The following is a 16,899-nucleotide window of genomic DNA, read 5'->3' on the forward strand; positions in this document are numbered from 1 at the left end:
GCTGAGGGTGTCGGGCTTAATTCAGAAGACAGTGAGCACGTAATAGCTATTCTGTCTTTATATCTTAATGAGTCTGGTAACAATTGATCATAACAGACCCATTAGCCAAGCAGCCGTGGTCAAAGATTGTTAGAACATCAATCTCCACAGGGCCCACAAAGTTCTGGAATCAGAGTTTGCCAATAAGGGTGTCTGGGCACCTTCCAGGTGCTGCTTTGGACTGGGCATCAGGGGGACGTCCAAAGGCAAGGAATGAGCTTTGTTTAGTTATTTTTTTAAAGATGTATTTATTTATTTGAGAGAGAGAGAGAGCACAGGGGGAGGGGCAGAGGGAGAAGGGGAGAGATTCCCAGGTAGACTCTGCCCGGAGCTCGGAGCCCAATGTGGAGCTGATCCCACGACCTTGAGATCAGGACCTGAGCCGAAACCAAGAGTCAGAGACTCAACTGACTGCACTATCCAGGTGCCCCAGGAATGAACTTTAAAAAGCCTAGTTAGAGTACAAGGGCAGGCACATGCATGTACACATGTACGCACACACACACAGCCACACATACACAACAGCACACAGGAAGGCAGCTGGGAGTGTCCTTGGAGCTGAGTGAAGACTGGAGGAGGTGGGGAGTCTGGACCCTGAGTAGTGGGGGGTGGAGGGGGCGGGGAGCTGGCTGGGACATTCCCATGTCTCATAGCTGGGATGTTCCTTTGAGAATGATTCTTGCTAACTGGTGGCCCCTTTCCCAGGTCCATGATGTCTGTGTCTGCCAGCACAACACGGCCGGCCCCAACTGCGAACGCTGTGCACCCTTCTACAACGATCAGCCCTGGAGACCCGCAGATGACCAGGACCCCCATGAATGCCAGCGTAGGGTCCTGGACTCACACCTGCCCCTGTAGTGGCTGGGGCGGGGGGTGGTGCTGGCCCCTCTGGGCCTCAGTGATCTCACCTGGACACTGGGAGAAACTGTTCTTTACTATTTAAATCTAACCTTGATCGCATGCCTGTAAGGGAAGCTCTCCTTATTTGGTGGGGATGGAGAGTTTGGGTTGCAGTCACTCTCTGCCTCCCCAAACCTTCTTCTCAGCCAGGTCCAGAGGGACCAAGGCTGGTCTGTGCTCCTGATGCCACACAGCCTTCATGGTATCTCCCAGATCCTCCCTCTTCTGTCCCCTGCACTTGCCTTGTCCTGTGTAGGACGTATCTTGTTCCTTACTTCAGAGGGCCTCCTGGAGTCAGGGCCTTTCTCTGCACAATTGGGAGAAATAAGGGTCCCAGAGAGAGGCTGTGACCCAGGAGGAGATCCGTGGTAGCAGTGGAGGTTGGGGGTTGGGATGGATCTTTCAAAGGGCTCCCTTTTTGTCCCCATATGGGTGTTATTCTTGGGTTAGTCCCCACACTGGGAGTTAGGAGGCCTGGGGTTTTACTCTAGTCTGCTTTCTTACTGGGCATATAATCTTAAATGGGTTACATAAGCCTCCCTGGGCCTCAGTTTCCCCATTTTCTAGACCCGAACATCTTGCAGAGTTGCAAGAGCTAGATGCCAGTGTGTTAGTGTGGAACATGCTTTGTGGACGGAAGCAGGGCTGCTCTGTGGGTCAGCCCCGGAAATCTCATTTTCCAGGGTGTGACTGCAACGGGCACTCGGAGACCTGTCACTTCGACCCAGCTGTGTTTGCCGCGAGCCAGGGGACCCATGGAGGTGTGTGTGACAACTGCCGGGACCACACTGAGGGCAAGAACTGCGAGCGTTGTCAGCTGCACTATTTCCGCAACCGGCGTCCTGGCGCGCCCATTCAGGAGACCTGTATCCGTGAGTAGGGGCTCTGGGGACCCAGGTATTGTCCATCCACACTCTCCCTGGGAACACATGAGCCCTCAGGAAGCAAGAAGCCTTGCTTGGTTGTCAGGACTTGGGGGCAGTTGTTTTGACTTAGCTGTGCACTTCTAAGCAAATCACTTAGCCTCTCTGGGTCGTCACGCAGTCATCAGTTGATAATTAGGTAGCTCTGATTTTGGACATCGGAGAGACAAAAGTAAATAGAAGAGGTAGTTCCTGCTGTCAGGAAACACACACACTGTTTGGCAATGGAAACACGTACGACAAAGGCAGACGAAGCCCTTCGTCCGCATTTATGAGACTGCTTTTACCATATGGTAGTGCGGTTTGCTCTGTATTTTTCTCCCCACCTCCCCCCAATATTGAGAACTCCTCTGGGGCAGGGATTACGTCCTCTATCCTCAGGCTCTAGCACCATGACCATCACCTAGCTGATGCTGAAGAAATGTTTCCCGAAGGAACGTGGAACAGCCAGGAGTGACTTAGCATGTCCACGAGGCCGGTGTGTTCACACACAGAGCAGAGTGGACCGAACTGATCTGAATCAGGCGAGGTTAATCACAAAGGACTTTTTTGATAGAAGAGGAATCTGCATTTTGCAAGGCCTGCAAGAGGTCTGGGTGTGCGGAGGAACAGCGCTGGCTTGCTTCCGTTGCCGTCGCTGGGGTATGGAAAGAGTGAGAAAGGCAAGCCGACTTCTGTTTCCCGCAGTTACTTGCTGTGTGACTTGGAGTGTGTCCCCACCTTTCCGGGCTGTCACGAGGGTGACACAGAGCAACAGGCAAGCGTGCCCAGCTCAGCGCTTGGCGCACAGCAGTCGTTTGGGAAAGAACGTCAATAGTATTTAACATGTGCCAAACACTGTTCTACCTGCTTTTCATTTACTCATTTATTCCTCAGAGGGAATCTCTGAGAGTTGTATCATTGTGCCCATTTTAGAGATGTGGCAACTGAGGCCCAGAGGCGTTAGGTAACCTGACCAAGGTTGAAAGCTTGTAAGTGGTGCAATAAAGATCTGAACCAGGCAGTTTGGCTTCTACAGTCTGCTCTTCACGTTCTGCTTTTCCTCTTTATGTTCACTGTGGTGGCTGCTTTTGTCTCTCAGCCTGTGAGTGTGACCCCGATGGGGCGGTGCCGGGAGCTCCCTGTGACCCAGGGACCGGGCAGTGCGTGTGCAAGGAGCATGTGCAGGGGGAGCGTTGTGACCTGTGCAAGCCAGGATTTACAGGACTCACCTATGCCAACCCGCAGGGCTGTCACCGTGAGTAGGGGGACCCAGCCTGGGATAGTAAGGGGAGGGTGATGTGGGCCCCCAGCCACCAGACTTAGCTCATAAGGCTGTATGCTGGGGGCCGGGTGCCGTGTCCTGGGCGTCCAGCAGGTGGCAGCGCAGGACCGGTTTGGAAGGTGGTACAGTCAGCGGGAGGGAGGGAGGGCGGGCTGGTGGTCAGGTGCGAGGCAGGCCTCCTGAGTCAGTCAGGTTATCTGGAAAGAACAACCCTGCCTGGTTCTTTCCCCAGGCCGGGTCCTCTCCCTGATGTGTGTCCCCTAGGGGTGTGCTTTGGTGGGCTTGTGAGCTGAGTAACCCTCTGTCCTGCAGGCTGTGACTGCAGTGTCCTGGGGTCTCGTCGGGACATGCCATGTGATGAGGAGAGTGGGCAGTGCCTGTGTCTGCCGCATGTGGTGGGCCCCAAATGTGACCAGTGTGCTCCCTACCACTGGAAGCTGGCCAGCGGTCGGGGCTGTGAGCCGTGTGCCTGTGACCCTCACAACTCCCTCGGACCCCAGTGCAACCAGGTATAGGAGGGGGTGGTCCCCTGGGTCCCTCCACGGGAAAGCGGGCTTGCCCACCTGCCTCTGTCTCCCCTGCATGCTGCCGAGAGTCAGACTGGGCTGCTTCTGCCCCATTCTCCTTGGGGAGGCCACCGGATTTCCCTCCTGGTGTGGATCTGAGCCTTCCTCCAGCCATTTGGGGCTTTGACATCCCAGCCCATCCCTCAGTAGGTGCCCTTGTTTTGGAGGCACACCCTCTCTGCGGGCGGTCAGCGCGTCCTGGACCCTGTGTGCCGAGCAGGGATCTAGGACCCAGGCCCCGATACCGGGACACGGCCGGGCCTGGAGGGACGCTCCCTCACGGTGCTCCCCCCACAGTTCACAGGGCAGTGCCCCTGTCGAGAAGGGTTTGGTGGCCTGACGTGCAGCGCCGCAGCCATACGCCAGTGTCCCGACCGGACGTACGGAGATGCTGGTACAACGTGCCGTGGTGGGTGCCTTACTGAGTGGGGGGACGCGGGGGCTCCGGGGGCGAGCGCGTGGGTGGGCAGTGCGAGAGGGCGTGCGGCAGGGTCTGTGGTATGGGAGGACATCCTGTACTGGAGCGTGTGCGGTGGGCCCTGGCAGCCCCCTGAGAGCGTGTGTTTCCCGCCACTGCTCCAGCCAGCCCCAGGGCCCCCTGGTGTCAGGTCGGACCCAGTCCTCCTGACTGGAGGGTAGGGGATGGCTTCCCTCCTTGTTTCCCTGAGACAGCACTTCCCAGAAGCCATCTCTGGGGCAGCAGCAGGGAGGGGAAGAGTTTCCTCCTAGATGGAGAAAGTGAGTCCTGAGGGGAGAGGTGTGGTTTCCCCAGAGTCTGCTTGACAAGAAGCCACAGGAGCGTGGGACCCGGAGCGTGCAGACTCGGGTCTGGTCTTAGCCACTTGGCAAGCCTCTGTCTTGCCAAGTGGCTGGGCCAGCAGCTGTCCCCATGGCCTCGGGTTCCTGAGGGCCCGTAGCACTTAATATCCCTGTGCCTGTCGCTGTCTACATGTGTGGTGGAGGGAGCGTGGTTGACTCTGTCACAGAGGGGCTGTGCGAGCTGGCGGGTGTTTAGCTGAGGGCGGTGCCTGGCACACAGTAGGTGCTAAGTGAGGGCATGCTTTCGTTGCTGCCCTTGCCGTGATTTTGCTCTGGCCTTGACTGTCTGCTGTTCCAAGTCCTGTCTATGGGCCCTGAGGTCGGACCTTGCTTCAGGCTCTCCCCACCACGTGCCTTTGGTTCCTGAGCCCCCACCCTGACCACCATCTTTTCCCGTTTTAGCCTGTGACTGTGACTTCCGGGGAACCGAGGGCCCAGGCTGTGATAAGGCCTCAGGCCGCTGCCTCTGCCGCCCTGGCTTGACCGGACCCCGCTGTGACCAGTGCCAGCGAGGCTACTGTGACCGCTACCCGGTGTGCGTGGCCTGCCACCCTTGCTTCCAGATCTACGATGCCGACCTCCGGAGCCAGGCCCTGCGCCTCAGTGGCGTCCGCAATGCCACCGCCGGCCTGTGGCCAGGGCAGGGCCTGGAGGATCTTGGCCTCACCTCCTGGATCGCAGATGCGAAGAGCCAGATGGAGCAGATCCAAGCCATCCTCTCCCGACCCTCCGTCACCGAGCAGGAGGTGTCCCAGGTGGCCAACACCATTTTCTCTATCAGGTAAACTTCCCCTTCCCTGCCCAGCACCCAGAAGAATTCCGTCGTGCGGGTTCACCTAAGTGGCGCACGCTGGTCCTTCGTTCCGCCGGCACAGCCCTTTACGGTTTACAGAACATTCTCACATGCACGCTCTCTTTGAACGATCACAGCAGTCCTGTGAGGTTGGTGTGCTGGGTGCCATTACTTCCGTTTTGCAGGTGGGGAAACAGGCACAGACAGGCATGGGACAGTCACGTGGCCACTAAGGGCCAGAGCTGGGACTCTGAGTGCGGGCAGGCGCCCCAGTGTTCTTTCAAGTGCCCGGTGCTGCCCGTGGGAGAGAGTCAGCTTGGGATTAGTCACCCTGGTGCAGGGCATCTGAGAGGCAGGGGCTCTAAAAATAACTTGTATTTGCCTTTGGAATGGGAGCGGTCCCACCCACGCCTCCTTCCTACCAGCAGAGGCGCCTTCTTAGGTTTGGTTCTGGAAGTTTCTATAATTAGTTTGCATTCCCCACGCATTAGCTGATTTTTCAGTGCCCAGAACCATCCAGGTGTGGGATTGACCTGAGTCTTAGAACTGAGTTGGTGTTTGGTAGGCTGAAAAAGCAGGCATGGAAGGGTGTCCATGGAGGGACATTCTGTGCCAGAGCAAAGCCTGTGGGTAAAGAAGGCAAAGCTTGTGGGAGGGAGTTGGCGGTTGGTAGACCAGCAAAGGGGATGGGGAGAGAGGAGAGCTGAATGGTTGTGGGCCAGGGCTGGTGGATCCTGACCCCATTTGGGTGGAGACCACCCCCCCCCAACAGCTGTGGGTGCTCATGGGGAGGTGTGGGCTACAGAGGAGAGACCTAGGAGCCTGGCAAGCGGGTGGTATGGGGGGGAAGCCGATGTCAGCCTGCAGCGACTCAAGGAGGAGGGGCTCATGGAAGCCAGCTCTGGGAAGGTGCGGCAGGCTCAGGATGGTAGAGTCACGCAAGTCGGAGAAGGAGAGGTTTTTTTGATCTGCCTGCCGAGGGATGGAGGGAACCTGGGCCGGCTCTCTTGGCCTTTGTCCGGCAGAATCCTCCTCAGCCTGTGGAGTCTACGTTCTGTGGCTTTTGCTGAAGACTTCTCTCTTTCCTGACTCAGAGAGCTTTCTCCAGGGGCTGGCAGGTTCTGGGGAAGCAGGCCCTCTCCCAAATTTTCGTGACATCTCTTCTCCTATCACAGGCAGACTCTCCAGGGCCTGCAGCCTGATCTGCCTGGAGAAGAGGAGGCCTTGTCCCTCTCAGAAGACGTGAAGAATCTGGACAGAAGCTTCAATCGTCTCCTCATTACGTATCAGAGCAAGAAGGACCAGTTTGAGAGGATAAGTGGCGCGAATCCTTTGGGTGAGGAGGGCTGCCCAGGTGCCCGGGAGGCTGAGCCCCGCCTCAGCCCTGCACCTGCTGCACCTGCTGCTTCTCCATCTCCAGGCCTGGGGGCCCGGGCGGCTCAGTTCCCTTCTTGTCTTCCCGCAGGGGCCTTCGGGATGCTGAGTGCAACCTACGAGCGGTCTTCCCAGGCTCACCAGCAGGTCTCCGACAGCTTCCAGCTGCTCTTACAGCTCAGGGACAGCTGGAGAGAGGCAGAGAGGCTGGAGGGTCAGCTGGGAGGAGGAGCCGGAGTCAGCGGTTCCCAACTTGTGGCCCTGAGGCTGGAGATGGCTTCCTTGCCTGATCTGACACCCACCATCAACAAGGTGACTCAAAGCGTGGAACCCCACGTCCCGGGTCTCCCTGCTCCAGCTTGTCACAAGCCAGCTGCTGCTGTGCCTCCTCCTGGGGCAGTGTGAACCTGCCCCACGCCCCCACCCATCCTGACCTTGGGCCCCTCAGGGTGTGCTCAGTGGTTGCTAAGGAAACACATTTTTTGGTGCCTGGTTGCCATGGAGACGTCTGGCTGTTTGTTCCCTGGGTGTGGGCTGGACGTGCTGGTTGAAGAGCCTTGGGTACCCTCTTTGATGCCCCCTTCTCTCCACAGCTCTGTGGGGGCTCCAGGCAGGCGGCCTGTACCCCAGGAGCGTGCCCTGGAGAGCTGTGTCCTCAAGACAATGGCACAGCATGTGGCCCTCACTGCAGAGGTGCCCTCCCCAGAGCCGGTGGGGCCTTCCGGATGGCGGGGCAGGTGGCCCAGCAACTGCAGGGTTTCAACGCCCAGCTCCAGCAGACCCGGCACATGGTGGGTGAAGCCACGGCAGGGCAGGCACACGTCGGTCAAGGCTAAGGCGATAGAGCCCCCAGGGCAAGTCAGTTTTTATTTCACAAGTCAGGATACAGAAGTCCAGAGAGGTTAAGTAACTTGTCTGAGGCCCACAGCAAGTGAGAGGTCGAGGAGGGGGGCCAGTGATTTGGGCTTTTTAACCTGACTCCACAGCATTGCTTCCAGAGCCAAACCAGGTTAGCGCCCATGTTTCCCAGGTAGATCGCGGGTAGCGGGTGTCCACAGAATCCCGGAGGGCTGCTGGGAGGCGCTCTCGGGGCCTTGACCGCAGCTGACCTATGGCGTGTGCTGGCAGATCAAGGCAGCTGAGATAGCCGCCTCGAAGGTGCAGTCAGACGCTCAGCACCTGGAGACCCAGGTGAGCGCCAGCCGCTCCCAGATGGAGGAGGACGTCAGGCGCCTGCGGCTCCTCATCCAGCAGGTCCGGGACTTCCTGTCAGGTGAGCCTGGCCCTTACCCTCCTTTGGCCTGATGTCTGGACTCCTGCCTGGCGCTGGACCCTCCGGTCCCTCCGTCGAGCTAGCTACCTCCTCCCGTCGCCTCCAGGCCACCTGGCCAGGTCCCCCTCTGCTCCCTGGTTGGATGCCAGAGCCCTTCAGGTGTTCTCGTTCCTCATCCCGAACCCCTCCCTGCCTTTCCCTCATTCTTGGAGTTACTGTGGCCTCTGTGCCCCTCCTGGGTGTGGCCTTGTGTCTTCCTGTCCATTCTTGACCGAGCTGACTCTTACCAGCCTCAGAGACAGGACACGTGCTTTCTCAGCCTGGAATCCTCATTCCAAGGATGCTGATTCTTACCCTCATGGCTCCATTGGAAGGCCATCTCCCCAGAACGGCCTTTCCCGACCACACCATCTGGTCTTCCTCCTCCCCCCCGCCCCTCCAGCATCCGACCCTCATGGTCTAACCTTCCTCACACTGCTCCAAGCCTGTGGTGGTTGAATCCATTTGTGTACGAGTGTATCGTTAGTCTCTCCACTAGATTCTAAAGTCCAGGGGGAAAGGGATGGCTGTCTGCCTTGTTCACTGCGTCCCTGGCACCCAGCATAAGCCAGACACAGAAAAGCACCCCATCTTGTTGAAGGGATGAATGAAGCAGATCCCCTCTCTTCCTGACCCAGGAGTGGAAAGCTCCCTGGACAGGACTCAGGGCGAGTTGCTTTCCTCTTGGCCTCATCTTTCGCTTCTGCAAACTGGGATGGTAGTATTTCACGGTTCTTCTGGGGACCTAGTAACTGATGTAAAGTGTGTCTTGAAAAATTAAAGTTTCCTCAGGAATATCAGCTGATATTATTAGATTTCTGGTCCCTGCCCGGGAATTTACTTGGCCGGGAGCCCAGTTCCTAGGAGCCGAGGCCTTGGTGTGAGGACAAGGCTCTTCTTTGCTACTATTGCGGTGCCTTTGCTCCCAGCAAGCCCCAGCTCCTGCCTGGGTGTGGGGGGCAGGTTGGAGAGGGGTGGGGAGGGTCTGCAGCCGTGGCTTGTCTGAGGCCAGGCTGGAGTCAGCCTCCCGGGGAGCCCCAGAATGGGAGAGAGTGGATGCAGGGAGATGGTGCTCCGGAAACAAGGACGAAGGGGCAGGCCCAAGTCTGGGGCTTGGACTCGCAGATAAGGAAATCCTCCCCAATGCAGAGCCTAGTGATGCTGAATGACATCATTGTTGACCAGGGGGTGGGAGGCAGGTTAGGAAGTCCCATCTGGGCTCACATGGATCGGCGGGGAGTCCCTCTTGTCCTATAAACTGTATGTGTGTCTCAGGTCAGGTCCTTTGACGGGGCCAGGTAAGGGAGAAGGAGCAGGGTCTGAGGGAGGCCTGACGCCTGTGAAGGGCCCAGGACAGTTCTAGCAGTCTCCACGGCAGTGGGTTTTGGTGTGCAGAGAACTGTGCAGGGGCACAGGTACTAACCGGATGCTGTACAGGGTCAGTGTGGGGGTATATGTGGGAGGCCTGTGGGGGAAGGAGGACACGTGGTCTTTCCCACGAAAGGAAAAGAAAGGTCTTTCCTTTTTTGAGTTTTCATTGAACTCAAATGGAGTTCACAGAATCATCGCTCAGGCTTATTGAGGTCTCCCTAAGTGCCCAGCCCCGTTCTAAGTGCTTCATGGATATTACATGATGTAGTCCTGGTTGCCTACCACTTTGCCGAGGAGGGTTTCGGGCACAGGGAGGATAAGGAACCTGCCGAAGGGCATCCAGGTTGGAGGGAATACAGGTAGGAGTCTTCTCACTCTGCTGTCCACACTCTAGATGATTGTACTGTTAGATGGATACACACACACACACACACACACACACACACAAAATTTTTGCTTAAGTTTTCCCTCTCTCTGGATTGCTTCCCTGCCTCACCTCTCCAGACCTAAGTCCCACCCCCCCCAAGGATCCTCTAGATGACCCATTCTCCAGGACACCCCCCCCCATCAGACGGGGTTAGGGCGCCCCTCCAGTAGTCCTCTGAGCCCCTGGGCTCGCCGTTGGCACTCAGGCTGGCCGACCTTGGTTATGTGCCTGTCTGTTTTGAGCTCTATGAGGACAGGGATTGAGTCTGTTTTGATTTTCAGTCTCAGTTCCCCACGTGCCGGCCTCAAGTCCCAGGACAAACCACCCAGGTGGTCAGGTGCCCCCTTCCCCTACCACATCAGTCCCTTGATCTGTAAAAGTGAACAGGAGAGATAGGGAGGAGATGCCACATCTGTACTTCTGACCTTGCTCTCTGAGCCGGAGTTGGCTTATAAAATCCTTGCTGACCGGTTGTTTGATTTTGTCCTTTCGGGTTGAGGACCATTACCCATTTCACAGGTCTGCAAAGTGAGCTCAGAGGAGCCATTTGACTTGAAGCCAGTTTGCTTGAAGAGTAGAGGGGAAGCCTGGGTGTGGAGGTCTTTGAATCCGCACTGCCGCCAGGGCCGAGGATATGGAGGACGCCCAGTCCCTGCCATCAAAGGGCTTCTAGCGGGGTAATGGGAGACAGATAGGCGAGCAAGGGTTCGGCGTGTGGGAGGCGACAACTGCTAGGGAGAAGACAGAGGAGAGTAAGGGGTATCGGGAAGGGGAAGGTTGTGATTCTAGATCGCGTGGCCAGGCTTGGCCTCTCTGAGAGGTGACACGGGAGCAAAGACCCGATGTTCTTTCTCTGCCTTTGCACAAAGGAGCACACTGGCCTGGGGAGGGGTGTGTGGAAGGAGTCTGCTTGCCAAGGAAGCAGTTCGGCTCTGGCCGCTCTCCCCAGCGTAGGGCTGCTGCTGTTTGCGCTGCAGGCATTGTTCAGTCCCAGCTGCCTGGCAGCTCCTCCTTCTCTCCAGCCAGCAGTTTCCTGTGGCATCAGACACTTAGCTGCCACAGCTGTGCCCACAGACTCTCCCCCCACCCCACCCCCCACCGCCTCCATAGCGTTCCCAGAAGTTCTGAGAACGGGCCCCTGAGTGTCCCTGCAGGATTGCGGCGGCTCCTCGGGTGGCCGGGGGCAGAGAGGCATGTGGGTGCTTCCCATGGAGCTGCTCCGCTTGGAGAAGCCCCTGATCTTTGGGGAGGTGGCGAGGCTCCGGGATCTGATGGATGGCTGTCTTTCAGACTCGGACACCGATGCGGCCACCATCCAGGAGGTCAGCGAGGCTGTGTTGGCTCTGTGGCTGCCCACAGACTCGGCCACGGTCCTGCGCAAGATGAATGAGATCCAGGCCATTGCCGCCAGGCTACCCAACGTGGACCTGGTGCTGTCTCAGACCAAGCAGGACATTGCTCGGGCCCAGAGGCTCCAGATGCAGGCCGAGCAGGCCAGGTATGGCTCGAGGCCCTGGGCCTGCGCTTCTCCCTGCCCGGGGCTGGACTGGGGTTTTGCTCCCCGACTCCTTGGGTTGCTGGCAGAGGGTAAAGAATCTGTACACGTCAGAGGGGTGTGGAGGGCTGGGGGACAGGAGGATGCTTACCATGGTGGGGGTGGTGAAGTGAGAAACGGTGTCCAGGGTCATCCTGTCTTCCATATTGGTGACGCCAAAGGGGGTCTCTGACATAACGCTCCCACTGCCCAGGTCTGCTTGGTGAGATCCTGGGATGGAAAAGCTGCTGTGTTAGGGCTCCCTTTCTAGTCTGGGCTGGGAGGGATCGTCTCTTGAGCTCGTTGGTGAGCGGAGCCGCGCATCTCTTCATTCGCTGGTCTCTCATTCTCTCATCTCCGCTCCCCTCCCCCCGCCGCCACAGGAGCCGAGCCCACGCGGTGGAGGGCCAGGTGGAGGATGTGGTGGGGAACCTCCGGCAGGGCACGGTGGCGCTCCAGGAAGCTCAGGACACCATGCAAGGCACCAGCCGTTCCCTTCGGCTTATTCAGGAGAGGGTTGCGGAGGTGAGGGGTGTGGTTTCCTTACACTGGATTTGGGGATGAACAGACAGATTCAGGCCCAAGATACAGAAAATGCCAGAAAGTGACCTGGAAGGGGACGTAAAGAGGGAAGACTATGAGCTATGGACCTATGGGTGTGGCTTTGAGTCCTTGGTTTTCTGGTTGTGAGGCTTGATGGAAAAGGCCAGGGTGGGCTCTGGGCTGCAGCAGGGTGTGTGTGTGTGTGTGTGTGTGTGTGTGTGTAGGGATTGGCTGAGCTGGGAGGGAGGGGGCTGCCTGGACGCCAGGGGACAGAGAGAGAGGGGATCAGCAAGGGGACAATAGTGGTATCCTGCTTGGAGAGAGTTTTTGCTACCTGATGAGCTGGGCCAGAGAAGGACAAGGCCCCTGCTTAGGAGATCTGCCACAAGCCAGGTCTCTCTCCCCACCAAGGTTCAGCAGGTCCTGGGGCCGGCCGAAGGAATGGTGGCTGGAATGACGTCGCAGCTGGGAGACTTCCGGGCGCGGATGGAGGAGCTCAGCCGTAGGGCCAGGCAGCAGCGGGCGCAGGCAGCGAGGGCCCAGCAGCTCACGGAGGGTGCTGAGCAGCGGGCACTGAGCGCCCAGGAGGTGAGGGCAGGTGGAGGTCATCCTGGGCAGAACCAGCCAGGGTGAGGGTCCTGAGCAGGAGAGGACTCTGTATGCTATCTGAGACCCTGGGCTCAAAAGCGATTGGAACATGTTATTCTAGAATCCTCAGAAAGGGCTTCAGGACTCACCCGGACCTGGCCTGGCATCTGGACCCCACCTTGGGCCACCTCTGGGGAGTCAGTTCAGTGGTGTTGCTAATGATGTAGTCCAGTCCCTCTCTGTTTCCAGAGGGAGGGGTCACATTGTCTGGCCCCAAACTCACCTACAAAGCAGGTCCCTTGACATCCAATCCAGAGCCTGTCCCCTGCTGTGGCTTCCCAGCCCAGAGGCAGTCTTGACTTAACCTAACCTGTGCCCCCACCATTGTCAGAATTGTGTCAGAGAGGCGATGAGAGGGCCCTTCTCTGGGTCTCCAGTGTACCAGGAACTTCGGCATTCATGGTCAGGGTCAGTAGCGGTCTGGCTGCCGAGTACACTGCCGAGTGACCACTAGGTGCCCGGCGCTGGGTGGGAAAGGACAGGAGCAGATGGAGGGAGGGACGTGCAGATGAAGTAAGATACGGCCTGGGGTTTCGGGGTTTTCACAGGCCAGAGCCACCCCCTGGCATGTGGATTTGAGTGTTGTCGAGTGCTTTAGTTAACGGTCTTTAGGACTTTTGGGTGCTGCTGCTTATGGCCCTGAGATGGTTTTCCCTTTTTCAGGGATTCGACAGACTAAAGCAAAAATATGCTGAGTTGAAGGACCAGTTGGGTCGAAGCCCCATGCTGGGGGCGCAGGGCAGCCGGATCCTGAGCGTCAAGACGGAGGCCGAGGAGCTGTTTGGGGAGACCATGGAGATGATGGACAGGATGAAAGGTGAGGGGACGCTGCTGGGGCGTGGACTCCTGGCATCCCGGGAGGCAGGTCCCAGCCCAGGGCTTCTGAGGCCCGGCCTTGTCAGAGCTGGCCGTGCTGAGGGGGCGAGAGCAATGGGGCTTCCCCAGGTGCTCAGGGACTAGGAGGCACGTTGATGGGGCTGTGGGGACTGAGGAGATGCTCTAAGATTTGTGCTGCCCTCAGGAGCTTGCAGTCCAGACGGGGCCATCTTCCCGGTCCCCTGCAAGATGCCTGGAACTACCCAGCAGCACAAGGGGGTCTGTGATGGGAGCCCGCATGATCAGTACTCTGGGAGCCCACATGATCAGTACTCTGTGGACAGACGTTTCTGTCCAAGAGAAGTGCTCGGTGAAGGGAATATTCAGGAGAGATAAGACTTGACGTAGGCCTGGGGGAGGCTGTGAGGAAAAGTAGGGACTTTAAGACAGGGTGAGGGGGAAGAAACAAGACATGTTCTGGGGCTGGGGGGCAGGAGCACCCAGCAGGAGAGGAGGGGTGAAGAGGGTCGGAATGGTTGGGAGAGAAGCAGCATGGGGTCAGTGTGGCTGGGTCCACAGGGCTGGCCTCAGGGCCAGCACGAGAGGGGAGAGAGTGGAGAACCATCCAAAGGTTTTGAATATAGCAGGGACAATAAAAAATTGTTGTCAAAAGGGTTCTGAGGGGGCGCCTGGTTGGCTCAGTGGGTTAAGCCTCTGCATTCGGCTCAGGTCATGGTCTCAGGGTCCGGGGATCGAGCCCCGCATCGGGCTCTCTGCTCAGCAGGGAGTCTGCTTCCTCTTCTCTCTCTCTCTGCCTGCCTCTCTGCCTACTTGCGATCTCTGTCTGTCAAATAAATAAAATCTTAAAAAAAAAAAAAAAGGAAAAGGGTTCTGAGGTTCTTCCAATGTGAGAGCAGGAATTTCCAGGAACTGGGCTCAGTCTCTAAGATGTGATGACGGGTCGTTGCCCTGGTGTGCCCAGCAAACGCCACAAACAGAATTTCTCTGAATTTCAGAGAAAACAGAGAAGAATCTGTTTGGCCGGCAGGTGGACACCCTGGGGAAGGTTGGGCGGGTGAGTTGATGAGGTAGGCTGGAGGCTGCGGCCAGCCGTCCCAGAAGGGTGAGCTGCTGAGCCTGACGGGGTTGCCCAGGCTTGGGTCAGTGCCCGCCCTGCCCTCGTCCATCCGTGTTTTATGCGAAGATAAAGAATTTGTTCATCAGACCTGTGGACAACAGGTCATTAATCCTTTAGGTAAGAGAACCAGTCATTCTATGGCTGTCTCAGAAGGTTGAGAGGATGCACTGAACCGAGCAGGGTAACATGAAAGAGAAGTGTTACCTTCCACTCTGGCCTTATTTGGGCCCAGGCTCACAAGTACAGCTTGATACAGCTCGGGTGAGGCCTGGCTTCTTAGTGGCTCACGTACCTGAAAACATTTTATAAGCGCTCAAATGATAAAACATTTCAAAATTGATGAGTGAGAAGCAAATATGAATTGTTAGTCACCTGGAAAAAACCCAGGGGTTCCGAGTGATTTTAAGCTCCATGGAAGTCGGGGGTGTCTTGCTACCACCCAAAGGGCAGATAAATACAAAGCATGTGAAATCTTTAGTAACTGGTGTGTCACACACCTATGAATCAGAAAAGGTTCAGATTGTAGCAATGGAACAGGCATTTACCTGTTGGCAGGAATTTACCTTTCATGGCAGGATTTTGGGGAAGATCATGTGTGGGGGTTGGGGATCCTGGGATTGGGGACCAGGGAACACAACAGTAGCTGCGAAAATTTCAATATTTGATCAGCCCGCAGGCCTGGAGAGATGGCCAGTGGCTGAATGTCTGGCCAGCAGCACCACTGTTCCCAATGCCTGTGGGATCTCACCTGGTGGGTGGTGTTCAGCGGGGGGCTGACAAGTCTGTGCCTATCGCAGGGAGCGCCACGAGGGCTGGGAGGTCGAGAGACTTCGTAGTGACATCAGGTGCAGAATGGGTGCAGAATCAGGAACTAGGGAGATTTCATCTGAGAAGGTGTGGCCTCAGACATCTCTAAGACTTCCACGTGGGAGACAGAAGAGCTATATTCCCCATTTACTCCTAGGAGACGGACCCGAGACAACTGAGTGGAAGCGGAAGTGGTCAGATTCTGGCTTCATGAGACTTTGAGCAGCTAGAGCTGCCTAAAGTTGGAGCATTGTGAGGCCACACGCTCCCTCCCTATTCCTGGGGGGTTCAGGCTGAGACCAGGGCCAGTCCCCGTGAGTGTGGCAGAGAGGCCTCTCGCCTAGGCTGACAGGATGGTCCGGCTGCACTTGGTCACTTTGGAGTCCCCCACATCCTCTGTGCATAATCTAGTGGTGGCATACAGAATGGACCAGAGCGGGGGCGGGGGCACTAGATTATCTGGAGTGGTAATTAGGGAAGGGAAAGTGCAGGGGAAGTCTGCTGCCCCAGCTGGCTCTGTGGTTGTGGTGCCTGCTGGAGGATCCCTGGGGGGACGGCCGCTGAGTCCAGCAGTCATAGGTTGCTAACCTTGATGCCAGTGGTTTGCTTCCTCAGTCTAGGACAACGGAGAGAGCATAGAGCAGAGGAGAAGGGTAGGGGCTTCCTGGGTCTGGTTTCCGTAAGAGTGGGGTAGGGGTGGAGAGCCAAGAGCTGCCTCCGTGTCCAGCTGCTCCCCCCCAAGCAGGTGATTTCTCCTGCAGGTGCTGCCTCTGGGTGGGTGGGAGAAGAATAAGGGTGGGGAGGCTCTGGGTGTCTCACCAGCTCCTCCACACCCACCCCTGCCCTCCATCTGCCCTCAGACATGGAGTCCGAGCTGCTTCGGGGGAGCCAGGCCATCAAGCTCCGCTCGGCAGACCTGACGGGGCTGGAGAAGCGCGTGGAGCAGATCCGCGACCACATCAATGGGCGTGTGCTCTACTATGCCACCTGTAAGTGACGTGCCAGCCTCCAGCCCCTGGCCCCGCTCATCGGCCCTCTTTATTTGGGCTGGATTGCATCCTGGCTCCAGGAGACTTTTCTACAGCCTTGAAGCACAGCGCAACCGCCCCCCCCCCCCGGGCACAACTGGTAAGATCTTTCTGCGCTGCTGATGAGCCTGAACTGATGGGAAACTATATTGGAGAGGCGGAGAGGGTGGAGGCGGGCCGTGGCCTTGGGACAAGGAGCTCTAAGTGGAGGTGCACTTGGCCGGCCGGCGTCCTTGCCCTTCAGCTTCCATGGACACAAAAACTGAACAAAAAAATGACATACAAATGAAAAGCCCAATAAAAACCTTTGGCAAGAAGTCTGGAGGTTGAAAGAGAGAAATTGGTCTGTGTCCCATAAGTAAACCTTTGTCACTTGTTCCTGTCTCCCACCTGGGGTTCCGGGACGCTCCTCTGCTCAAGCCCAAGGCCCAGTGGTATAGGGCGCACAGGCTGCCCCACGTGTCAGTACAGCTTGCTTGTCACCCAAAATTAGAGGGACTGGACCCCTTTGTCCCAGGACCTAATGGAACCCATCCTTGAGAGACCCGATGATTTTCATCTTTGAGCAGTGACCCAGTTGCTCCTTCACAGATGAGG

General features: G+C 57.3%; 1 protein-coding gene across 4 annotated transcripts in view; it reads left to right on the forward strand.

Moving 5' to 3' along the window:
* The window catches only part of LAMB3 (laminin subunit beta 3), a 39,298-nt gene extending 22,660 nt beyond the window's left edge, over positions 1-16,638 (forward strand). For all 4 annotated transcript variants that reach the window (XM_044267487.1, XM_044267485.1, XM_044267486.1 and 1 more), the window contains exons 9-23: positions 745-865; positions 1,623-1,811; positions 2,944-3,099; positions 3,439-3,635; positions 3,990-4,101; positions 4,914-5,292; positions 6,480-6,640; positions 6,770-6,990; positions 7,272-7,469; positions 7,807-7,951; positions 11,079-11,286; positions 11,706-11,847; positions 12,277-12,453; positions 13,177-13,330; positions 16,135-16,638. In XM_044267487.1, coding sequence (XP_044123422.1) covers positions 745-865; positions 1,623-1,811; positions 2,944-3,099; positions 3,439-3,635; positions 3,990-4,101; positions 4,914-5,292; positions 6,480-6,640; positions 6,770-6,990; positions 7,272-7,469; positions 7,807-7,951; positions 11,079-11,286; positions 11,706-11,847; positions 12,277-12,453; positions 13,177-13,330; positions 16,135-16,271 — 2,697 coding nt within the window. In that variant the 3' untranslated portion in view covers positions 16,272-16,638. The remainder of the gene's footprint in view (positions 1-744; positions 866-1,622; positions 1,812-2,943; positions 3,100-3,438; positions 3,636-3,989; positions 4,102-4,913; positions 5,293-6,479; positions 6,641-6,769; positions 6,991-7,271; positions 7,470-7,806; positions 7,952-11,078; positions 11,287-11,705; positions 11,848-12,276; positions 12,454-13,176; positions 13,331-16,134) is intronic.
* The last annotated feature ends 261 nt before the right edge of the window (positions 16,639-16,899 follow it).

This window comes from Neovison vison, chromosome 10 (assembly GCF_020171115.1).
Source record: "Neovison vison isolate M4711 chromosome 10, ASM_NN_V1, whole genome shotgun sequence".
In the NCBI taxonomy this organism is placed as follows: Eukaryota; Metazoa; Chordata; class Mammalia; order Carnivora; family Mustelidae; genus Neogale; species Neogale vison.